The 24,512-nt window shown below is 54.4% G+C and overlaps 2 protein-coding genes across 2 annotated transcripts in view; one reads left to right on the top strand and one right to left on the bottom strand.

Moving 5' to 3' along the window:
* Positions 1-57: 57 nt before the first annotated feature.
* Positions 58-5,068, top strand: TAX1BP3 (Tax1 binding protein 3). Its single transcript, XM_030861760.2, has 4 exons — positions 58-206; positions 3,188-3,307; positions 3,712-3,789; positions 4,101-5,068. The coding sequence occupies exons 1-4, from the start codon at positions 168-170 to the stop codon at positions 4,236-4,238; spliced, it is 375 nt and encodes a 124-aa protein (XP_030717620.1). The 5' UTR covers positions 58-167; the 3' UTR covers positions 4,239-5,068.
* CTNS (cystinosin, lysosomal cystine transporter) overlaps positions 3,990-24,512 on the bottom strand; it is a 22,180-nt gene continuing 1,657 nt past the window's right edge. The window contains exons 2-11 of the mRNA XM_060291284.2: positions 22,133-22,212; positions 18,093-18,171; positions 16,822-16,906; positions 12,326-12,429; positions 12,077-12,208; positions 11,061-11,160; positions 10,851-10,970; positions 9,620-9,790; positions 7,727-7,844; positions 3,990-7,466 (exon numbers count right to left, since the gene is read on the bottom strand). Coding sequence (XP_060147267.1) covers positions 7,333-7,466; positions 7,727-7,844; positions 9,620-9,790; positions 10,851-10,970; positions 11,061-11,160; positions 12,077-12,208; positions 12,326-12,429; positions 16,822-16,906; positions 18,093-18,171; positions 22,133-22,193 — 1,104 coding nt within the window. The 5' untranslated portion in view covers positions 22,194-22,212 and the 3' untranslated portion in view covers positions 3,990-7,332. The remainder of the gene's footprint in view (positions 7,467-7,726; positions 7,845-9,619; positions 9,791-10,850; positions 10,971-11,060; positions 11,161-12,076; positions 12,209-12,325; positions 12,430-16,821; positions 16,907-18,092; positions 18,172-22,132; positions 22,213-24,512) is intronic.

Below are 24,512 nucleotides of genomic sequence, written 5' to 3'. Positions count from 1 at the left end.
CCGAAAGCCCGAGAGCGCTCCGGCCGGTGATTGGCTGGAGCGTCGTTAACTATTCATGAGCGGGCGGGCCGGGCTGGTTGGCCTTTGTTAACTAGAGAGGGCGAGGCCTTAGGGATTTTCGCTGCGGGCTTCACTGAGCGGTGTTTGGTAACCAGATTGGGGTCGAGATGTCCTACGTCCCGGGCCAGCCGGTCACCGCCGTGGTGGTGAGTGGTCTCGCGCGGGCTCCTCCTCGTCTTGGCTTGACCCCACTTTGCAGATAGGTAAACTGACACCTCAAACACGTTGACAAAGCGTCGAGCCCGGGTCTCCTGCAAACCCGCAGCTAGAGCTCTGGTTCTCGCTTTGCCGGAGCGGAGCCGCGGTCTTACCCAGCCATGCAGCAGAGATGGCTGGGACCCAAGCGCCTCCTGAGGAGCCGGGATCGAGGCCAGACCCCGCGCACCAACGCCGCCGCGTTGGGCTCCTCTCAGCCGGCCGGGGCAGGGAAGATTGAGGAGAAAGGCCCCTGCTGTGGGAGTCTGGGAAAGCGCCCACTTCCCGGATCTGTGTCCCCAGCCGGGCAGCCGCGGGTGGCGGGCGCCGGCCCCGACGTCCATGAGTCGCAGCCTCTGGAATGAGGAAGTGCTTCCTCCACTCCAGCCGGCGCCGCCGCCCAGAGGGAGACTTGCGGGGTGGAGGTGGTCGGGGCCAACATAGCTGCCCCTCCCCCCCTCCCCTGCGGCCTTTCCTTCTCGGACCCATCGCCGCCCGGTCCAGAGTGAAGGCTCATACAACTGGTTCGATCCTGCTCCGAACGTTCCCTGGAACCCCAGCCCTTGGGGCAAAGTCCAGGTCCCCTACCTGGCACTTGGGGCCTGAGGAGACCTTTTGGGGTCAGCTCAGGCCCCTGTCTCCTCCCTTGGCTGGTCTTGGGTGCCAAGTGCTATTAGAATAGGCAAAGTGAGGCTGGGACATTAGACCCAGATACCAATGCCACAGCTGGATGGGGCCTGGAGGCCCACTCTGTGGCTAAGGTGGGGAAATTGAGTCCCAGAGAGAAGTCTGGTCATGCTCAGTCGTGTGAAGAAGCCCTCAGGAAGGAGCCAGGTCTCTGAGAAGAAATGCCTGCTGGGTAGGGCACGGGTCAGGTGGAAGTCCTAGTCCTGGGGCCCTGGGACTGGCTGCAGTATCTCAGATGGGCGTGTTGGGCACTCCTGCAGTCAGGTGGCGTGACCAGGGAGCCACTGATAAAGCTGACACGTGAGGGTCAGCTTAGAGCACCAGCTCAGGCCTGGGCTAGGAGGAAACATCGTTGGACCTGCTGACAGCTGTCCTCAGCTTCACCCTGGCTGCACCAGCCTGCCTTTTCCAGCTCTCTAGCTGCCCCAGAGAGAAGGAGTCATGTTTGCTCCTTAGCTGGAAAAAAGGGGCGCAGGTGGGGAACCAGAGAGGGGCAGTAACCTGCCTGACCTCACCCAGCAAGTCAGTGACGGGGCCTTGTCTCCCAGTCCTAAAGCCTGTACTTCTTTCTGATCTTAAGGGTGAGTCAAAGGTGCGCAAAGGTGTGTGTCAGAGGAGGCAGAGGCAGGCCTGGAGGAGCGCACACGTTTGCACATGAAGGACCTAGGTCCAGTGGGCCTCAGGTGTCACGCTTCCCGCAACCCCCTTACTGCAGGTCATGACTGGTCCCCGGGCCTTCCTCAAAATTCTAGGACCATGACCTTCCCATTCTTCTCACACTAGGAACATGTCTGAATACGGTGGGTGGGGTCTGGCCTCTCCCTCTTGTGTCTTGGATCGGGGATGGGGGTGGAAGCAGCTCCTTCCTGCCCTGTGCCCTCTCCCATGTAGTTAACATTTTGAGAATGTTAAAATCATTTTGGCCTCTCCTCTGAACTCTGGCTCCATAGGCCTGTCTACCCTCTGGACACCTGCCTGGATGGCTCCTGGCTCTCCAGCTCAACATGCTCCTTCTCATCTTGGGTCCCCATCTGGGAGATGGTTGTGTTCAGCCAGGCCAGGTGGCCAGCCAGGAGCTCGCCTTGGCTCCTTTCGGCCATGAACAGTCTGGAGCCTGTTGATCTCACTTCCTAAGTAGCTCATGTACCCTGGCCTCCACATACCACCTCTGTGAGACATCTGTTCCCGTACCGACTGCCTGAGTGGTCATTCTAGCATCACACCTGACCATGATCTACCATCAGGCCCGACTCCAGCCCTACTCCCCAATTTCTGAGAGCTCCAGTGGGCCTAGAATCAAGGTCAGGTGGCCAAAATCCTGGTCAGCCCAATGCCTGGTGCTTCTTTGTGAAGCCCCTCAAGTCCAGATCAAGTCACCTTTTGCTTTGTGTTTTTCTTCTTTCTGTTAAAACTGTCAACTTTTGGGGTGGGGCAGTCGGTCTGGCTCCCAGCATCTGGGGACTGGAGGGTGGCTGCTGAGGTCTTTGAAAGCAGCTTGGCACAGATGGGGCCCACAACCTGAGTATGGTGGGAGAGCCCTAGGCACCTCCACCACCTCCTCCACTGCACAAGAGCAGGGCCTGGGGCTTAGGGAGACACCCCCTCCCTCTGGGCCAGTCTCCTGGGCCTGCACTCCCCAGCCTTCCTGACCTGGGCTCGGCCTCATCCCACCTCCCAGTTCCGGTCCTGCGCTGTACACTCCGGTCTCATGGACGTGTATCCATAGCAACTTCAAGCCTCTGCTCCTGTTCCTTTGGCCATGACAGCCTTCCTCCTTTCTGTGCAAGTTTGATCTCTGCTTTTCCCGAGCATCTCCGGGCTTGCCCTTGACAGGGCTGGCTCAGCAATCCGAGCTGCCTCAGCAGTGTGCCTGCATATTATTTTCAGGGCCTGACCTCTCCTGCCCTGTGTGGTCCCTCCCCTGGGACATAGGCCCTTCTTCAGAGCAGCCAAAGCACCCTGGTTCTTGGGCCAGGAGGGGCTTAGCATGTGTTGAGAAGGCTGGTGCCTGAGACAGAGGGAGCTGGGAGAGGTTGGGACTGAGGGTTGTGTGGGTGGGTTGATGTGGCTGAGTTATGAGTCTCAACCCCCCAGCCCGCCAGGCTGGTGACCAGCTGGATTCCTGAAGGAGGCCCTGGGCCCCACCCCCGTGGCATGGCTCTGAGCCTGAGGCTGCTGCAGGGGACACAGACCGCATTTGCTCTCCATACCTACTCATCCCCAACTCATTTTTTATCTTTGCCAGCAAAGAGTTGAAATTCACAAGTTGCGTCAAGGTGAGAACTTAATCCTGGGCTTCAGCATTGGAGGTGGAATTGACCAGGATCCCTCCCAGAATCCTTTCTCAGAAGATAAGACGGACAAGGTGAGGAGGACTAGGGTCTGGGGACCTCTCTGTGGGGCACAGAGGCCTGAGATGGTAGGTCTCTGCTTCCTGGGCTTTTGTGGAAGGAGCAGACCTCATCTCTCTCAAACGTCCTCTCTAAGAAGGTCCAAGAAATGATCTGGTGGGAATAAGTAGGGGTGGGCCTCCCAGCCCTCCCAGCACTAGGAAGCCCTGCTCAGACAGAGCCCAGGAGGCTAGCAGCAGGGGCTGTAGCATCCATGGGGCTGTTCTACTTCCCCCTTGGCTGTTCGACACAGCTTGTGCTGGGGGATACTGGGTGCGGGACAGACAGACGGCTAGGAGTATGCCATGCTGGGCTTTGCTCTGTGGATAAGAGGCCAGTGCAGTGACCCCAGTGCTTGACTTGGGCTGTCTCTTTCCAGGGCATTTACGTCACACGGGTATCCGAAGGAGGCCCTGCGGAAATTGCTGGGCTGCAGATTGGGGACAAGATCATGCAGGTAACAGATGTCCCAAAGGAGGAAAACAAGGTTTGGGCCAGAGGGTGTAAAGCACTTGGGGGGGGGGGGGCGGGGCTGCCCCTGCCTGCCTCCCTGGGCACCTGGGAGAATCACCGAAGTCGTTTTGGAGCCCATACTGGCGTCGCCCCCAGAGGAAGCTGGCTCTCCGCTGTGTGTGCGTGTGAGAGGTGCTTGGCATCCCCCAGCCCGGGCACGTCAGCTCGGGAGACCCAGGCCTCCCAAAGCCCGTCCTACTTTCCGATCCCAGAAGGTGGCAAGCTGAGGTGGGCTGTGTTCTCTCCCTGGGCCAGGTGAACGGCTGGGACATGACCATGGTCACACACGACCAGGCCCGGAAGCGGCTCACCAAGCGCTCGGAGGAGGTGGTGCGTCTGCTGGTGACGCGGCAGTCGCTGCAGAAGGCCGTGCAGCAGTCCATGCTGTCCTAGCAGCCGCCGGGGCCCCTGACTCATGCCTGCCCGCCCTTTGTACAGCGACACTACTTCCACGCTCTGTCTGCCCCTCGTCCTGGCTTCTGCTCGTTGCTGGGCCCCCGCCTAGAAGGGCAAGAGCTGGTCCCAGAGGCCTGACCTGCCTTCCCCTCTCCCACCATGGGCCCGAAGCTCTGGGACCAGCTCTCTCCCTTGGACACTGAGGATTGGAAACAAGGGCCTGGAGCCGAGATGGAGTCAGTCCCCAATCTGTGACCAAGGCTTGGCCCCCAGACCCTGCTGCCGGGCCACAGCAGGCGAGCAGGGGCCCCCCTTCCTGAGAACACCATGTAGCTGGGAAACACAGGGCTGGGCACTGCCCCCCGTGTCTTGGCTCTGCAGTGCCTGTGCCCCATCCTTTTCCCTGTGTTTCCCAGCGGGGATTCGACTCACTACCAGAGACACTATGAAGGTTTGTCCGGATGGAAGCCAGGCAGGCTCGCAGCTCACCCCGTTGCACTCCCACCCCCCAAGGGGTGCGGGCCTCCCCAGGGTTCACCTACTTACAGGATTCAGATGAGGTTTGAGGCTGACATTTCAGGGCAGTTCTCAGGATTGCCATTTTCCTCTATGCCTTTGGGTTTAACGTTTGTATTTTTTAATCACAACTTTGATACAAAGTGTTTTTATCGTACTCTTTGAAGATGCCAGTTCAACTTTCGAATTCGGCTAATTCACATCTGGGAATTACTCTTAGCAAGGGAACCAGCCTTGCTTTGGTTACTGTGGAAATGGGGCAGTAGGAAGCCACCCCACGTCTTGTGCCCAATAAACAGTGCTGGAATTCATTCATCAGAGGTCTTTGCTGAGACATGAGGTAGGGATATTTGGGGGTGAATTGTGAGAGAGCTTTGGTTGTGAGGCTGGCTGACTTGGCCCCTGCTGCTCTGGACAAAGCCCAACTATCCCCAAGGCCGCTGACACTGTGCTTGCCCAGGGCCGCCCGCGTGGGAACGTCTGGGAGTACCTTCACTGGAACTGGGCCAGGAACCCCCAACTTCCCTCGCGTAACCTAGCCTCAGCTCCTATTGGGGAGGGACCTCATGGACACCAAGGGAGAACATCCACCCACTAAGACTCTTAAGAGCATTCAGTTTAGCACAGCCAGAGATGCAGCCCCAAATGTTTCCAGGGGCTGTGACCTGAGGAGATGGGGGGAGCTGGGGAGCACTGAGGCCTCTGCTTGGCCCAGCACTGGCTGCATTACCAGCTCTGGGAATTGTTGCCACTCATGGACCCACCTAGCACTGCCAAGTCAGATTTTTGCAATCTCCCACCTTTAAAGTGTGGTACCCAATCACAGACTGGGTGGACCAAATAAAACAGGCGTGTGGGCTTGGTCAGGCTGCAGTTTCTGCTTTAGGGAAACAAGATCCTAAGTTCTTTGATACTTATACCTGGCTAGACGATCTGGAAGACTTCCTCCCCCACCCTTCCCCCACGTGCCCTTAAAGACCTCATCCAACCCGTGCTCACCACAGCCTGAGTGCCATGCCCTTGGTAATGCAGACAGGGTCCCTGCGGGACCTACCTGGCCCTGAGCAGGTAAGCATCTTGTGCCACCCAACAGAGCTCCCCTGATGAAATGCCGGGTCGGCACGCAGCCACCTTGGAATCAGCAGACTTCAAAATCCCACACATTTCCTTACACGAGTGACTGAGGCTGTCTCCCTAAGCCCCAAGGACTTGGTTCTGAAGCCAACACCCCTGCCTCCTGCATCTGGCAAATGCTCAGTGTGCAGAGGAAATGAATCAGGTTTAATTAAGGACAGAAGCCCCTCATGTTGATCTCGTGGTTAACAACTACGAGAGTGGACTGACAAGCTCATGGCAGGTACAAGGCACGTCCTGGGACCCTCCCCTCCCCTCCTCCAAAGGAAGGACAACTGCTTGGAGTGGGAAAGGAGGGGCTTTGGGATCAGGTGGGGCCCATAAGGATTGTGTAAGTTGGTCTTAAGTCCTTATCTGAGGCTCCTGAATAGCCACAAATTGGTGAGTCTCAGGTAGGGGTCTGGGGAGGGAAGGGGGCCTGCCCTCCCCGTCAGGGGAGCTGTTTTCACCACGTGGCAAGTCTAACAGGCGCCTAAGGCACAGACTGGTGTGTGTGTGTGTCCTGTACTCCAGACTCAGGGTAAGGAGCAGTTGGAGGGGCTTGGGGCCTGACTATGGGTAAGTGGAGATAGGCAGCAGCAGAAGAAAGTAAGCCACTCACTTCCAAAACATCCCTTTGAAAAATCCAAAAGGGTCGTTAGTGTGATAAGGATCCAGAGAGTGTTGGATGTGAGCCTGGTTCTGAACCAATCTGTTGGGTACCTCAAGGCTCAGAAATACTGTTTCTTTACCAGAGCCTGGCCTGGGCCACCTGTGATTGCAGTCGTGAAAGTGGGTTTACGTAGAATTGAGTGTCAGGACAGTGAGCGCTCAGAGAATGCAGCCTTCAGAGGAGGTACCCAAGGCCTAACCCCAAAGTCCTAGCCCCCCTGCCACCAGCACCAGCACCTCAGGTCTGTTGGCCACGGCACCTGGCTGCTTGGTCTCTGAACACAGCAGTGGCAGCAAAGCACCCTTGGCTCTCCCAGCTGCAAGGTCAGTCCTTCAAGCTGCTTCCAGAAACACTCGTTGCTTGGGGCCAGGCCTTTGGCTCCAAGCTCAGTGCTCAATCCTGCCTGGGACGGCTGCCAGAAGCCCTGCGTGCTGCCTGAAGCCTTGAAGAAAATAGAGGTGCAGCATCAAGATGCAGGAGGGCCAGATGCCTGGCCAGCAAAGCCTGGGAGGGGCTGAGACCTCTGGGGAGTCTGGGAGGGGCCGCCAGTGGTCTGGCCATTAATCTCAGCACACAGTCAGGTGCCTATCCCAGAGGTAGGTTCCTCCCTGGCCTGTAAGAGTCCTGGACGAAAGCAGGCTGGTTCAAGTTCAAGGAGTTTGGCCCTGAGGAAGAGTGCTTCTCCACATGGAGCCAGCCCGGCACTCCAGACGGCTTTTTCAGCCTTCCTAGTGGAAACTTGCCCACCAGGGCCCAGGGCCTGGGCTGTTTCCGCTGGGTCCCTGGGAGCTAGTTCAGCTGGTCATACCCTGGTTTCTTTCTGTACAAGCAGAAATGCTGGATGAAGAAGACAACATCGAAGAAGATGGAGAAGATGCCGAGGCCAAACTTGGTCGGGTCTCCAAAGATCAGCGTCCACTGGTCTGTTAGCAGCCAGAAGGGATGGGATTGGTTTTGGTTTTAGGTTGGCAGCCCCTGAAGCAGCTGGAGCACGTGGGGCTGTGGGGGTGGGGGGGCGGGGTGCCCATCTGCCCAGGAAACCACAAATCCTCTAGCTGCCAAAGCCGGAGGTAAGCCTCACCTTGGGGGCTGGGACTGGCTAGGATTCCCCGCGTGGGGGAGGGGTGGTTTCCAGGAAGCCTGGCCCCGCCCTGTGCCTCTAGCTGCCTGCCGGCTGACTCACCGTTGTTGTAGGATTGGAGGAACATCTGCAGGAGGCTGAAGCTGCCCCCAGTGAAGTCCAGAAGCACGTTGCCAATGCTCCAGCCCTCGGTGCTTTTGTAGTAGAAGTTCAAGTAGGCCTGGGCCGGACAGACAGATGGAGGGCGGTGAGGGGGCTGAGTGGCGGCCTCCTGCACCTCGTGACCGCGCTCCAAACAAGAGCGGCTCTCATTCCTCCCACTCATGCGCTTGGACCTCAGCTCCAAAAACAGTGACCTTTGGGCTCCGACAAGCCTCGACTGAGGGCACGGTTTGGGCGGGTCCTGGGGTCTCCTCTGCGTGCTCAGCAAACAGCCCTCCTCCTCCTTCCCTTGCACCTCCCAAACTCCGGCAGAGGGATGGGGAGCTGCTGCCTCTCCATCTTCTTCAGCCCTCCTTATCCTGGCTTCCCAGCAACTCTGATTTTTCTACTCACCTTCAAATGGAGAGTCTCCCCAAACTCAGCCTGGACTGGATTCATGTTGAGCTTATGAACATGGCCTGGGAGTCTGATGGCCTGGTTTGGAATCCCAGCTCCACCATCGGAGGAGCTATGTTACCCTTGCAGAGTGACTTGAGTTCTCCCAGCCTTAGTCTCCCCATCTGCAGAGTGGACTTAACTCCCTCCTCAGCCCTGGTTGGGCTCTAGGGCCTCCACCTCGGGCTTCCCAGGTCCAGCCCACTTGCACATCGCCCCTCTTCCTGCTGCCAGTGCCCTCTGGGCTTCTCTGACCGTTGACCTCCCTTCCCACCACCCGGGGGGACGGCTTGGCCTCTGTAGTGGTCTTCTCCCAGTTAGCCACCTGTCAGTTCCCCTTCTTTGCCCTCTCCCACCCTCTTCCGTATTTGCTGCCACCTCTCCAGTCCTGGACGGTTCCAAACATCTCTAACTGGGGCTCCTGCCTCCCAGGTTTCCCAGGCCCAAGCCTCCCCACGCTCAGGGACTGAGGCCCCACTTCCCCCAAAACCATCCCCCGACTCTGAAGCCACCTTCCCAAGCGCCCTGGGACCTGGTCCTGCCTTCCTAGCTTCACAGTGCTCCGCCGGCAGGGTCTTCTGTGCCTGTGCCTTTGTGCAGGCTGCCCCGGCCTGGAGCACCCCTTCTCTCTTGTCCACAGAACGGAGTCCTGCTCATCCTTAAGCGGATGGCTCTGTTTCCATGCCCTCCAGGGTACTGGCCCTGACCCTGGCCAAAATGCTCTCCTTCCTGGGCCCACGGAACACAAGGTTCCCTGTGCTGGGAAGGCGAGTTAAAGGCAAGGGCCTAGATTCAGCCTGCAGTTAGCAGTTCTTCTACACCTGACCCTCTCCCGGGCCATTCCGCCTGTGGGGCAAGCTGTGTTTGACTCTTAGGCTGTGTCTGACCCAGCTCTGAAGAGGACTGTTTGAGTGCTCGAGGGAGGGTGCTGAGGGCTCACAACGAGGACCCTGAATGGTGGCGGGTTCCCCCCCACACCTCATCTTCCTGGTACCCTGCTGTGGCCCATCAGGGTCATCAGTTGGTGGTAATGGGTGGTGGTGGTAGGGTGGGGGGGCAAAGCTGAAGTCATTAGAAAGGTGGGGCTGGAGAGAGATGGGAGTGACTTGCACAACCCTTGACTCTCAGAGCTGAGCATGAGTCAAAGAAGCGGCCACTGACTTCCCCGTGGGATTCCCGGCCCCTGGGAAGAGCAGGTACTGGTCACAGCCGGTTTTCTGTGAGGCCCCACTCCTGCTGGGCTTGCCGGCCTCCTCCCTGTAGCTTTCCATCCACATCTCACCCCGGCCAGAAGCTGCCCCAAGGGAGCCGGGTCCAGGGTCTGTGTCTCATCCCTCTCACGCTAACGGCCAGACCCTGGAGGTACCTGTGGAAAAGGCGGGCAGACCCTGGAGGTACCTGTGGAAAATACTTGACCAGCGTCACTGCCAGCTTGATGTAGGAGAAGCAGAAGAGAAACTGCAGCCACGTGGTGGCCCTGACCGCGGCCATGATCAGGGTGATGAGTGTGAAGAGCCAGGAGAGCACGAGGAAGCCGACGGCCAGCCAGGACACCCGCTGGTTGCCTCGCTGAGGATGAGACAGGGCAGGGGAAGGGATGGGCGGGGTGCAGAGAGCCCAGCACCAACTGCACCTTGTCACTATCAGGGTCTCTGGTTCCCTCCTCTTGGACCTGAAGAGCCCGTTTGCTTCCTGTTCCCATGTTGCAGAGCGGGGTCCCTCTCAGAGCCCACCAGGAGTGAAGGGTGCTAGGGACATGGCCCCCATCACGCTGGAGGCCTGGCACCTCATCTCGGCCCAGGCTCCTTCCATGACCCCAGGGAGCCTGATTGGCTCTGGAATCTCTTTCCCAAAAGCAGGCCTCCCTCATCTAACCTTCTCAGCAAAGGGTAAGAAAACCTAGAAGATTCGTGAAGGTGGGGGCCAAGCAGCTCTGGCCGGCCTTGTGTGTGGGAAGAGAACTCCCCAAGGGAAGTGGTGCACCCACAGGGAAGTGAAAGGAAACAGTAGCATCAGCGATGCCCTGAAATACGCACTAACTCACGACGTCCTTCCCTGCTGAGACAGCAGACGGCCCTCCAGCAGCACAGCTGTGCCCGGGCTCCTCAGCCCGGCCCCCAGAGCCCCCCAGGGCCTCTCCTGCTCCCTCCACCGCCACCCTGGCCACCCATCTGCTCGCAGTCCCTCTCGCAGTCCCTGGCCTTCACAGTTCTGTCCGCCGGCTGGGGTGCCCCACCCTGGCCCTCTTCCGCATCGCCATGGGAACTTCACTCATCCCTTGGACCACAACTCAGTGCCCTCTTTCCCCCTCCTCCCTGGCTGAGTCGTGGGGCCCACGAGCTACCTGTGCTCTCCCTGCCCGCTCAGCTCTCAGCCTGCTGGGTCATCACTGTCTCTGTCTGTGTCCCTCACCCCAGACCTGGGGCGGCCTGAGGACTTGGGCTTACGGGGTGTTCCCTGTGCCCAGCAATGGGGTCTGGATAATAGGCCAGCAGATGTGAGTGAACGGACACATTTCCCTTCTGGGGGTTTCCATGTCTCCTGTAAAACGGCAGGTATGGGCAGCAGGTGCTGCCGGGTGTTGGCCTGGGCAGCGCAGGCTGCGGCGGGTGCCAGGGTCACTGCTCACCTCGTACAGGAAGCACTGCACCACGATAACCAGGGTGAGGGCGACCGCGTGCAGGCTGAAGAAGACGTCATTAATGTCCACGGGGTTCACGCCATTGGGGTATTTGAGGAGAAACTGCTCCTGTTTGGGAGTGGGGAGAAGCTGGGGGGTGAGGGGTGGCCAGACCACCGGACAGCTTGGACTGGGCTGCGGGGGTGAGCAGGGCCGTACCTTGATGGAGGGCACCCAGAAGAGGCCGATGTTGAACACGCTGTAGGCCACGAAGCCCATCAGGTTCAGGGCCACGAAGTCAAAGCTCAGACCCACGACACTGAGGAGGGGGGCGGGGGGACGGGGAGACAAAGCAGAGCAGGGGGTGAGACTGGGGGCCGCCGGGGGCTGGAGGGGACAGAGCTCCCAGCACACAGGAAGGAGGGCCTGGCTCCCTCAAGGAGAGCACAGTCCTCAGGTCCCTTTCCATGCCACCCCCAATGCCACCGAACCCCACCCTCCTGGGATTGTCTGGAGGCTTCCTGCAGAGAGGAAGCCCCCCCCTCCCTGGTTCCCAGCTCAGCAGCCCCTCAGAGGCCCACGTTCCTTGGTGGCCTAGGTGTCCTTGGTGCATGACGCCTGGGCCCTTGTCTTTTTTTGCGGTACGCAGGCCTCTCACTGTTGTGGCCTCTCCCGTTGCGGAGCACAGGCTCTGGAGGCGCAGGCCCAGCGGCCATGGCTCACGGGCCCAGCCGCTCCACGGCATGTGGGATCCTCCCGGACTGGGGCACGAACCCGTGTCCCCTGCATCGGCAGGCGGACTCTCAACCACTGCGCCACCAGGGAAGCCCTGGGCCCTTGTCTTTAAAATCAAGGTGGGCCGGTTTTCGTCTCTGAGGCCGAAGGATCCAACTCCTGCACTGGGGCACAACTTGACACTAATTCCTCCAGGGCTCCGTGGACCAGGAGCCCAGCAGATTCAGGTGGGCTCCTCCCACCCAGCCCCTTCTCCACTTCCACTGAGAAGCCCCATTTTGTCGCTTTCGCAGGGAGGGCCTGAATTGCACAAGAGACCAAATGCCCAGCACTGCAAGTCCTACACAGGCGCTTAGAACTTTCACATCAGACCACTTTTAAGAAAGGACAGGAAAAAAGAAGAGCAGAGGGTAAGTCAGAACCCAGGCTGCCCACAGCCTCGTTGGAACACCCATCCTGCCGGCCCCAGGTGAAACTGCACGTGAAGCTCTGTGGGTTACCTCTTCCGCCTCCAGTTGGCGATCCCCTGCGGGTAGAAGGAGACGGACCAGGCCACAAAGTAGATCCAGCCGATCACCTGGTTTATGATGCTGACGACATTGCTGTGGATCACGGAGAAGAGTATCCTTGGGCTGGAGAGAATGCGGGGACCAGGATGAGCTGGGGCTGGACTTCCGGAGGAAACCCCACGTGCCAGCACCATCCCCCTTCTCATCATTTAGGGCCCACACGGGCAGAGGTCAGCCTACCTGGTCTGGTTGGAGTGATTTCCGTGCAGATAAGTGGTAACTTGTCCAACATTTTGAGACGTCACTTGAAAAGAGGAATTTGTCACGCCGGGAGGGACCACAACCTGTTAGGAAAACTGAATCAGGTCCAGCGCCCCGTAGTTATTGGGACCCCAGCTCCAGGCCATGCACTAGGGAATGGAGGGACAGGTCACACACAGCCCCTGCCTTCTAGGAGCTTCCTAACAGTAGGGAGAAATGTTGGACTAATCGGCCAGCTGGAATCCCCATACATCAGCGTCAGACTCCCCTGGCTTATCTCTGAGGGATGGTGGGAGGGCCCTCTTCGTCTCACTAGCCATTCGATCTCGGGCAAGCTATTTGAGCTCTGATCTCGGTTTGCTTATCTGTAAAAGGGGAACACAAGTGTCTACCTTACAGGGCTGCTCTGAACGACATAATGTCCATAAAGCTTACGGCACCGAGCCTGACACGCAGCAAGCTGTGAAGTGGTTACCATCACTACTACCCTACGATGACTGCTATTACCTCTACTTCCGTTACTACGGACGGCTCTTCCAGATCCACAGAGGGATGTCTGCCCCACGCCCAGCCTGGCTGCCAAGCGACAAACAGAAGAGGTGCACACACCAGACGCCCGGCAGGGAGAACATCCTTACCCTCATTTCTGCCCAATATTCATAGAAAGCTCTGCTCCAAGAAACAGTACTTGGAGGCCTACCTGCAACTTCTGACCTCCCAATCATGCTTCCTGATGCTCTCAAATGCCGAGTGTGGCAGGGAGTGGGATGATACCTTTACTGAACCACACTGTCCCCCATCTCTTTGTTCCCTGGATGACGCTTCAGGCCCCGCCTTCCAGCCATGTTGTAGGCACCGTGAGGATGCGGCTCACTGGATGGCAGTGGCTTCTTCAGGGACCCTTGAACACTGTCTTTCTGCTCTTATCCCCAGAAATCGGGGGCTTTGGCAGGACAATTGAAACGGTGTAAGTGGCTGCTGCAAAGCCTGGGATCCAGTTCGTGGCCAATGTCTCGTGAGCTACGTCTTCATGACATGTACTACTCTTGGCTCTTTTACTTTCCCATCCTCATTTGTTCTTATTTTTAGCAGATTTTCCTGGCAACTGTTGTTTGCATATTTCTAAGTGGCCATCAGGTCCCTTGTAGAACTAGGTAAGAGGAAAATCTTCCAATTGGAAATTAACTGATACAAGGCAGAATGAAATCATAACAACTGCTTTTAATTTTTTTATTAATTAATTTTTATTTTTGGCTGCGTTGGGTCTTCGTTGCTGGACGTGGGCTTTCTCTAGTTGTGTCGACGGCCTTCTCACTGTGGTGGCTTCTCTTGTTGCAGAGCACGGGTTCTAGGCGTGCAGGCTTCAGTAGTTGTGGCACGTGGGCTTAGTTGCTCCGTGGCATGTGGGATCTTCTCGGACCAGGGCTCGAACCTGTGTCCCCTGCATTGGCAGGTGGATTCCTAACCACTGCGCCACCAGGGAAGTCCTGCTTTTAATTTTTTTAATCAATAAACTTTATCTTTTAGAGCAGTTTTAGGTCCACAGCAAAATTTATTGCTATCTTTTTTCTGAGCGCTTTCTTTCTGTGAGCCAGCTGCAATCCTAGACATTTCATACTTGCTACTGCTTTTAATCCTCACAGCCCTGTCAAGGAGACATTATTAACCTTCTGTCCACAGATGAGGAAACTGAGATGTGTTGGGGTGATGTACCTCATCTGTGGTTCACAGCGCAGGCTCCTAGACCGCCTGCCTGACCCCCAAGTTCTACCCAGTGGTTTCCAAAGGCACAGGGAGTAGACAGGAGTAGTTAGAGAAAGGGATGGGTCAAGGAGGCATAAGCCTGGAAGAGTGGGTTGGTGCCCAGATAGGTCATTCTACAAATGGATCTGCCACCATTACGCTAAAAAAAATAAAAATAAAAAAATTGAACTAGGGACTTCCCTGGTGGCGCAGTGGTTAAGAACCTGCTAACGCGGGGGACACGGGTTCAAACCTTGGTCCGGGAAGTCCCACATGCCATGGGGCAACTAAGGCCGTTCACCGCAAGTACTGAGCCTGCGCTCTAGAGCCCGCACACCACAACTACTGAAGCCCACGTGCCTAGAGCCCGTGCTCCACAACAAGAGAAGCCACCGCAATGAGAAGCCCACACACCACAACGAAGATTAGCCCCCGCTCGCCACAACTAGGGAAAGCCTGTGCACAGCAGTGAAGACCCAACGCAGCCAAAAATAAATAAACAAATAAATAAAATTAAATTAAATTCTTACGAAAAAAATGAACTATAACATAAGTGCAGAAAAGTGCACCCAGCACCCAGATCAAGAAATGGAACGTTTCCAGACCCCAGAAGCTGTGTTCTGTTCCCTTTTGGTCACCGCTGATCCCAAAAGGAAACTACTATTTTTTTTTTTTTTTACTATAGGAGTTTTTTATTTATTTATTTGTACAGGAGTTCTTATTAGTTATCTATTTTATACATATTAGTGTGTACATGTCAATCGCAATTCATCCCCCCACCCCCGCCCCCGCTTTCCCCCCTTGGTGTCCATGTTTGTTCTCTACATGTATGTCTCTATTTCTGCTTTGCAAACTGGTTGGGAAACCACTCTTCTAACACCATAGATTTGCTTTGTCTGTGTTTGCACTTTAATCATACAGTCCAGGCTTTTTTTTTGGCTTAATGTTATGCTTGATTTTCACTTATTTTTATTTATTTATTTATTTAAATTTTTTATTTTATTATTATTTTTTTTTGCGGTACGTGGGCCTCTCACTGTTGTGGCCTCTCCCGTTGCGGAGCACAGGCTCCAGACGCGCAGGCTCAGCGGCCATGGCTCACGGGCCCAGCCGCTCTGCGGCATGTGAGATCTTCCCGGACCGGGGCACGAACCCGTGTCCCCTGCATCGGCAGGCGGACTCTCAACCACTGTGCCACCAGGGAAGCCCTCACTTATTTTTAAAAGATTAATCTTTCCCTTAGATGTTTGGCCCTTAAACTAAGTGATCAGCGTCCTTTCCTCAGAGTCTAAATTTGATCTGTGGATCAAGCCAGACTTCTGAGGGCTAAATACCACAACCTGCTCTTAGAATCAACGGCTTTTCTTACCCTGCAGCAGGCCTCATATCCCGGGGCAGGAGGGGGAAGTTGTGGGAAATGGCCCTGTCTATGAGATGAGACTCCCCTCTCACTCAGGTCCTTTAGGTAGACGCTCTTTATCTGATCATGAGTCAATACTGTTTGCTTGCTAGGAGGCTCAGAGCTGATTTGCAGCTCATTTCTACGACCACACAGGGCCTCATGCTGAGCCTCACGGCTATCAATTTCATCCCTGTGTTCATCTTGTCTGGTTTCTTTTTTCCCCCTACTGATTTGTTTTAAAATCAGGTTGACTGGTAATTGGCTCAAAACCTTGGTAAGGTGGAAGCAGGGTATGTATTAACAGATAAATGTATAAAGACTATAAATAGTCATCACTATTATATCAGACAGCCTCTGGGCCTCTGGCACTGGTTTTTGGAAATAACACTCATCCAATGGGATCTCAGAACAGTGCTTTGCAAACTTTAATGTGGACCCAAATCATCTGGGGAATCTTGCTTATATGCAGATTTTTAATCAGTAGGTCTGGGATAGGGCATTTCTAAAAAGTTTTAGCGGGGAGGGATAAATTAGGAGTTTGGGATTAACATATACACACTATTATATATAAAATAGATAACCAACAAGGACCTACTGTGTAACACAGGGAATTACATTCAGTATTTTGTAAGAACCTATAAGGGAAAAGAATCTGAAAAAGAATATATACATAAAAGAATATATATACATATGTGTATGTATAACTGAATCACTTTGCTGTACACCTGAAACTAACATAACATTGTAAATCAGCTATACTTCAATTAAAAAGAAAATAGGGGCTTCCCTGGTGGTGCAGTGGTTAAGAGTCCGCCTGCCGATGCAGGGGACGCGGGTTCGTGCCCCGGTCCGGGAGGATCCCACATGCCGCGGAGCGGCTGGACCTGTGAGCCATGGCCACTGAGGCTGTGCGTCCGGAGCCTGTGCTCCGCAACGCGAGAGGCCACAACAGCGAGAGGCCTGCGTACAGTAAAAAAAAAAAAAAAAAAAAAAAAGAAAAGAAAAGATTTTAAAGCAGAGACAATGCTCCTAGTCTGTCGATGCTCTTTGAGCAGCAACGTCTTAAAAAACCATCTTAAGAATTTCTTCTACATTCTCAGAACCATTTCTGCCTCAGATTTCTTACCATCACCTTCCTAATTCCATCTGCATAGCATAAAAAGCCCATCCTCAAAGAGACTAACAAAGCCCAAATCTGAGATTTCTAGAATAATAGGACAGGGGCAGCCCATGGTATAAAAACAAGGTGGCCTATTTACACAAGCACTTAGTTAAAATGTGTTTTGTTATCCAGTAGTTTTCTGCCCATCAGTTATGATTCATTACTTACTTCATCAGGGAGCTGAAGGATAGTAATGTTTTTTGAACGAAATGTGATTTCAAAAGTGATCACCAAGGTTGCATTTAAAGGACGCCTGTGGAGGACAAGAGTCTGGTTACTGCTGAGAAGCTGTACTCTGTGAGATCTCAACCAGCCCTCTGGATTTCACAGCAGGCCTGTCATTTCTCAAGCAATTAGGGTGAGGCACTGCTATGTGCTTGGCCCTGGGGGGGTTGAGAGGTGGGGTCCCTGTAGCCAGCGAGAACACGAGAAGGTGGGAAACTGGCTGTGAATGCCACATGAGGTGTCCAGAGGCCGACAGGACCATGGCATCTGCTCTGGTGGGAAAGGCTTCTGAGAAGGGTCAGGTGGCAGGGAGCAGCAACCCCAGAAAGCAGTGAGATATGTCTGAGTGGGAGCAGCCCATAGGGACCTCAAGTCTGGGCTTAGAGGCCTGGAGTTAATTTGGAAGGCGGTGGAAAGCCGCTTAAGGATTCTGCAGAGGGGAGAGTTGTGCTGAGGGGGTGATGTGTCAGATTCACAAGGTGTCGATGTGCAGAAATGGCAGGATCTGGGGATGGAATGCGGGTCTGTTAGGGAGCCTTGGTCCCAAAGCTTTGGTTTGAGATCAGACATCCCGGGAGAGGTGAGGAAAAGGGAGAAGGGTAAAGAGAAAAAAAATCTTCCCAGATCTTCATCTTGGGGAATCCTCATGGCTGGGAGGCAAGAGTTGGACAAAGCAGGGAAGGATACAGAGGAGGTAAGCTCTCTGGCACGGTCTGGACTAGGTCGGCACCCTCGTGCGGGAACCAGCAGAGGGCAGCTAGAGAGACTCTCAGACAAGCCTCAGCAGGAGCGCTGCACAGTGGGATCCACCCAATGCAGATGCAGTTGGATGTGATCTCAGAAGCACTGCCAAGCGACCTAGCTCCTCGCCCCCAACCTCCAGGGCTCTCTTCAAATATTTCGAACTTTGGAAAGGACCACTTGGAAGTCTGGCATCAACTGCTGGTCACTCAAGGACTCTCCTCAGCTGGGGAAAAGGCTCATGTGTCATCCTCCTCCCGCTGGAAGCAAGGATTCAGCGGTTGGGGAGAGAGAGACTTTGGGACCTCGGTCTGCAGCCTAGGGCCGCTGCCTTTCTTTCCCTGGCTCGTCTTAAAGTGAAGAGGCAAGGGCATCACACTTAAAATATGAACAGACTGAGCCGGGGGTCAGCCCTGACCCAGCTGTGGGGCGAACGAGCTGGGCTGAGGACAAAGCTGGGCCTGGGAACTTACGGGAGGGAGATGCTGACGTTGGTGGAGCTTCCATTTTCCAGCTTCACGGTGGGAGGAACAGAGAAGTTGACCGTGGACTCTGGAATGACCCAAATCAGTGGCATGAGTCATGAGGTCAGAGAACTCAGGCCCACTGAGACGCTGGGAGGAGGGCTCCTGACACTTGAACTTGCGAAGTCTGATTTATAACCACCTCTATCCCCTAGGCAAAGACTCTGAGATTCTGAGGGGCTAAGTAAGTGATGGGACTGGAAATGTCCTTGTTATGCTCTCTCCCCTCCTGCTGCCAGAAATAGAGGGAGACACAGGCCTGAGGAGGAGATGCTGTAGCGTCCTCCTCTCCCACCGATGAGCTCTGAGGGTCTGTAGGAGTCACCCAGAAATAGAAACCATGGAGCCCCAAAACTGGTCCCAGTTTTTGGCCCAACTGGCCCAAAGGAAATCAAGCCACAATCTGGGACTGGAACATGTGGGCTTAAACCACCTCTTCAGATGGAAAGCACAATGGCTTCTTCTGTTCATGGAGCTAAACTGGCCCTGCATAACTGGTTCTGTCCCGTCCTGTAGTCTCAGAGAGACACCTGGGGCCCAGCTAACCTGTTTCTAAAGAACCGCCTTTGGGCTCCTGTACAAACCCAGCTCACCCCATTCATTGATCCCCTTCCGGAGGCTGACTCTGCTGGGGATGCGGGAGAGACTGGTGAACAGTACACAGTTTCACTCTGGGAGATTTCTTCTTGGCATTAAGATGCTAACTCAGGAGGTAGACAGATAGGCCTCGGGGGTGAGGGAGGAAGCAGGTTTGGGAAGCCAAACACTCCAGGGCAGCTTGGCCACAGACCAGGAGTGAATTAGCTTCTCTCTGACCTCTTCCTATGTTCTTTGGGCGGCCCCGGCACCCAAGGTGTTCCCAATGCCCCAGGCACGCGTCTACTTCACCTCCCTCACCTGAGGGCCTTCGCAGCCTAAGGTGTGATCATGAACATAGACGGGGCTGGGAAGGGGGTCCACAGGGGAAAGCAGGTGCTCAGTTTGATGAAGATGGTCCTTGTGTGGGTAGTGGATACAGGTGGGGCCCAGGTCTCCCTCTCCCTCCAGGTCTCCCCAGACCCCTCAAAGGCAGAGACGAAGAACTGAAATTTTAGATGCTCAGGTTGGAAGGAAACTTAAAAGTTCCCTAATTCAACCTCCACTGTCTGAGCCCCTTCTCAGTCCTCCTCCCTAGTAGTTTCTCTTCCTCTGTCCGGACACCTCAGTGGGCGTGGGGGGGTGTGGAGAGTAACCTCATCTCCTCCAAGGGAACCTGCCAGCCTGAAACTTGCACTCCGGGGCCTGGCTCTGTGACCCGGGACCTCTCAGGCCCCACCTGAGCCACCTTGTCCAGGCTGGCCTGCAGGTGGATGCAGATGCAGGCTCTGGCGCATGCCTGCAAGTCTCCAAGCTGATTCCCACAGTCAGTTGCAGTCCCCACCCTGGCCCTTGGGAGGCCAAGCTGCTCAGAGCAGAGTAGGATGGTCCCCACCCACCACCCCCTCCTTAGGTGTATCTTTGGGGCCTGGAGGCAGCTCTGCCCCTCCTTGTTCACACTCACCTCTCTCATAACAGGCCGAGGCTCTGTTCTGGGCTGCACAGCTGAGGTAGGAGGACTTAAAGGTCCCTGCTGTTACTTTCTACCTAGAGCCTGAGGACCACATCAGATAAGCAAGACCCTGCCCAGGACAGGGATACTGAAGGTGATGCCAGGTAGCCACCCACATTCTGGGTCCCTTGGGGCTCTGCTGGGACTGTGGTCAGGGTGAGTGGGAGATCCACATGGCCTTAACTCTTCCAGACTTTGCATTTTAAAAGAGGAGGTTGTGAGCTCTCAGAGAACCAGGTCAGGGTTCAACCACTTCCCCTCACTTAGCCCCAAGGAAGATGGCAGCGCTCAGCAGCGGAGAGACTGGGCTCTGGGTCACACAGTTCCCTCCTGGCTCTGTCACTTCCTCGCTGTGTGACCGAGAGTAACGTACTTAACCTCCCTGAGCCTCCATTTCCTCACCTGTGAAATGGAGAGCACAGCACTCCCTCCCTCCCAGGGGCACTGTGAAGATAAAGCGTGGTGACGTCTGTGATGCAATTTCCACACAGCCTGAGTGCGAAATAATTGCTGGTGACTATTCTTATCATGTAAACCCTGCAGGACATTTTTTAGCCCAAGATGGGAGGCAGTTAGGAAGCTGGCATCATATCATATCCTGGGAAAGCATGTTTTAAAGTTTGCCCCAGGGCAGGAGTCTCTGGACACCACATCCGAATAACCAAATGAGTCTTGGTGAGACTACCTGAAGGTTCCCCCAAGGAGAGTCTTTGCATTTTAAAAACTAATCCTTATTGGCACATCTCCCACTATGCCTCCCACCCCACGCCAGCCACTCTGCTGTACTGTGAACTCCCATCCTCAAATTACTATAACAGTGAGAGACGGGCAACGTGATCCCTATTTCGGATAGAAGAAAGTGGAGAAACCCATGAGGGCAAGTGTCCTGCTCACACAGCTCAGAAACGGTAGAGGCAAGATTTAAACCTAGGCCAGCCTGGTCCAGAGCGCAGGTCCTTGCCACTAGGTGGCAGCACCTCAAGATTCCACCCAAAGAAGTCAGGGGCAAAAAACTCCGAAGGCAAATGATCTCATCATTGGTCCTCTAATACCACTCCCGAAAGCAGAGACAAGTTTGGGAGAGACTTCTACCCTCTCTGGGCCTAAGTCAGCCCTCTGTATGATCGAGTGGTGGCAGTTGGATTTGTTCTTCTTTCCTAGGGCAATGCATTAGCATGACTAATGGAGTTTTATTTAAAGCAGCCCAAGGCTCATGTACACACTTCGGGGCCTTAGTCCCAGACAATATGATCCGGCAGGTCTGGAGTGGGGCTCTGACATTCGTATGGAAGAACACTGGACTCCATGGTGTTCTTTCTTTCTTGGAAGAAACCTCTTCTTTCTCGGAAATTGCTTACCCGCAAGGTGTGACTACAAGGTGACATGACTGATTGTTTAACAAACCTGGAAGAGCTGATCAGATGACCTGTGTTTTCTCAGAGGCTCAAGAGGCCAAATAATTGGAGCAGGGCACCCACTGCGCGTGGCTCCTGGGGAGCTTTGGCAAGGGTTTGCACGGTTCGTATAAGGTTAATTTGGAAACTTTAGCTGGGGGTTTTAAGATGTATTTGATTTGTTTTTGGCTGTGCTGCAAGGCTTGTGGGATCTTAGTTCCCTGACCAGGGATTGAACCCGGGCCCTTGGCAGTGAAATCATCGAGTCCTAACCACTGGACTGCCAGGGAATTCCCAAGATGTATTTGATTTTTGACAACAGCCAGATGATCAAAATAATGGGCCTGGTGTCCATGGAGGCTCTACGCAGCTTTTCGTGGAAGGAATTTCAGCAATGTTTGGGCAGTGGAGAATTGATGGAATGATACAGGCCTCTAAGGGCCCTGCTCTGAAGGTCAAGCCTCACAAGGATGCACAAACCCTGACGTGTTTTTCGACAACCAGCCTGAATTCTGTGAGGCCCCTAGCCCTGCTTCACTCTGGTTCCTCGGTCCCTGTCTAAGGGAAGAGCTTTCTCGTCATACCAGGCGATGCCGGGCAGGCTCCTCAGGTGTCTACCGCTTGGTAGAACCAGGTGCAACAAGGTGGCCACCTCACCTGCTTCTGCAGCATCTCCCAGGACCCATAACTCCCTTCTTTGAGGTCTACAGGGTGGGAACACAAGCTCTTCTCTACAGATATTATCCCAGATTTTCAGAGCTCCACAGTTTGATGTTGGTGATACAGAAAAGGGAATAGGGACCCCGGGGCAGAAGGCTAATTATCTGTGGAACCATCTGGCTCCCTGTAAAACTCCTGGACTCCAGACCTCGGTCTGCTCCACTCACTGGGTGCCCATCTGGCCAAGGGGCAGGCAGACACATGCAAGCTGGATGGTCCTGAACTTTTGGCGGCAAACAAGTCAGGCTACTTACTCCATTTCCCTCTTTATCCATTTCTCAACTTACCACATTTCTCTATGAGCTTCAGGGGAAAAAGGCTAAAAATAACCAGCCACCTTCTTATCATGTTCCTCGATTTCAATGAACTAGAAAGAAAAACAAACAGCAAGAGAAGTTCAGGTTAAAGTTGGATCAGCTCAGCAACAAGTGGACAATAAGCCACCTGGAACCATGGCACGGACAGTTCCTAAAGGACTTCCACTTCACACCTGTGACTTCAATGGGCTTTGTATCACCAGCTTGGAGAAGGGGACCCCAGGGAGGACTTATCTTTCTTTGACATGTGGAGAAATGGGCTCAGAGAGGCTAAGTGGGTTGTGTAAGGTCCCACCCTGAGGAAGTGGACAAATGCTGAATTTTTCCCTCTTCAACTGCTTTGTGCAACCTAGTAAACAGAAAGAAAGAATGCAGTCTTATTGGCTGGGGGTTCTTTTTTCCAGAAGATATTAAAACTGTGGTCAGATATTTGACTTTGTGAACCTATAAACCTTAAGGAAATTAACTTCATTTCCTGTCCTGGGATAAGCGTCTATGGGTTAATGCCACCAACCGACCCTTGATTAGGACATTTTCGTTTAACAAGTGTCACTTCTCTGGGACCGGCGGGGATCATTCACAAAGGGGACCCAGTGTGGGACAAGCCTCAGATCAGCCCCGTGGCAGCTCATTGGTTAAGTGAAGGAGATGGGTTACTGCGTACCCATAACCCCCACGCACAACAGGTGAACCAAGGGTCAAGATGGGGCAGGTGAGCTTAAATATCTATAACTTGGCTTCCGCATGCTGCTTCAGTGTACAGTGCTCTGCCCCACCACCTGTGACAGCCTCTGGGGATTCCTGTGGACTGTTGGAGAGCCATGAGAGGTCTGTGTGGAAACATCCCTGCCCCCCTCTCTGGTTTCAGTTTCCCCAAAAGGCCTCAAGAACCCTCCTGATACTCCCCTTCCTCGAAAAAGTCTCCCTGACTGCTTCAGCCTGCCTGACCTCCATTGCCCCTCCGTCTCCTCCAGGGGCCTCTCTGCCTGCTGCAGCTCCCCCGATCATTGGGTGTTATCTCAGGAGCTTTCCCACCCGCCGGCACCCATCTCCCCACTCTCTGGCCTCCTCTGGAGGCCTTGCCCTTGCCGCTGTATCCCCGTGCTCTCTGCCCCTCTGCTTTCTGTACCCTGACCTGCGGGAAATTGCTCTCCTGTGTATGTGGAATGACTCCCCTCTCATTCTTGCCACTCTCTGCTCTTCACACTTGCTGATGTCCTCAAGCTCAGGATTCAGTTTGTTCCCCAGGGCAGAGTCTGGGTTTTCCTTGAGAACTCAGGCACAGAATCAGACCTAACCGGCTCCTCTCTCATTCCACAGGATTGGAATGTAGACTGAGAAACTCAAACTCTTGGACAGCAGAAGTTCCCTGGTCCTAGACGCTGACACACCTTGGAAGAAACACATTAGGACAGATATAAAACGAACTTAAGAGATATGTGGTCGATTACAATGTCTGAAAAAGATCAGGTTAAAATTATACCCAGGGACTTCCCTAGTGGTCCAGTGGGTAAGACTGCGCACTCCCAATGCAGGGGGCCCGGGTTTGACCCCTGGCAGGGGAACCAGATTCCGCATGCATGCCGCAACTAAGAGTCCGCATGCCGCAACTAAAGATCCTGCGTGCCGCAACTAAGACCTGGCACAGCATGCATGCGTGCATAAATAAATAAAATATTAAAAACTATAATTATACACAAAAACTAGTGTTTTGTGAATGCTACGAGGTAGAAATGGAGAATTTCACCACAATGGGCTCTGTCTGACATGCTGCTCTTCCTGTGTAAGTTCTATTGATATATTCTAGGCCTCGCTCAGATGCCACCTGCTTCAAGAAGCCTCCCACTCCCAATCCCCTCCCAGGGGAAACCTGGGGTCAGGGGTTTCCTGTGGTAGCTCCACTTGGTCAGGTATCCGGTTAATCCTGTCACCTTTTGTACAACCTGGAACTCCCTGGATCTTCTTCACTTGGAGAAGGAAAACATAGTGGCAAGGAATGTCTGCCCTGGGGAGTGACTGCACAGGTTTGAACCTGAGCTCCCCAGTTATTAGCTGTGTGACTCTGGGGTGCTGCTTAACCTCCTCAAGCTCCAATTTCCTAAAGTGAAAACAGGGACAGTGGGAACTAAATCATAGGACTTAAATGAAATGACACGTTAGGCACGATTCGTGGTCCTTTTATCAGCAGTATTAAAATTTCAAGGGGAAGGGGTTGGTAAGAAAAAAAGGATGAGAAACAATGATGTAAAGTAAATACAGCTGTTGCCTAGGGCCCTTAGCAGGCTCTCACAAAGCCTAGGCTGTAATTTTCCTCAACATTGTTGAAAAAGGCAGGGCCCAGTAGTCCTCC

This window comes from Globicephala melas, chromosome 20 (assembly GCF_963455315.2).
Source record: "Globicephala melas chromosome 20, mGloMel1.2, whole genome shotgun sequence".
Classification (NCBI taxonomy): domain Eukaryota; kingdom Metazoa; phylum Chordata; class Mammalia; order Artiodactyla; family Delphinidae; genus Globicephala; species Globicephala melas.
This window is presented reverse-complemented; position numbering and strand designations above follow the sequence as displayed.

What these genes read in the sequence shown, in the direction of transcription:
- TAX1BP3 (XM_030861760.2), top strand. Translation starts at nt 168, where the DNA reads ATGTCCTACGTCCCGGGCCAGCCGGTCACCGCCGTGGTG. An exon ending in CAGAAGATAAGACGGACAAG is followed by an intron (nt 3,308 to 3,711) that starts GTGAGGAGGACT and finishes GTCTCTTTCCAG; the next exon opens with GGCATTTACGTCACACGGGT. An exon ending in TTGGGGACAAGATCATGCAG is followed by an intron (nt 3,790 to 4,100) that starts GTAACAGATGTC and finishes TCCCTGGGCCAG; the next exon opens with GTGAACGGCTGGGACATGAC.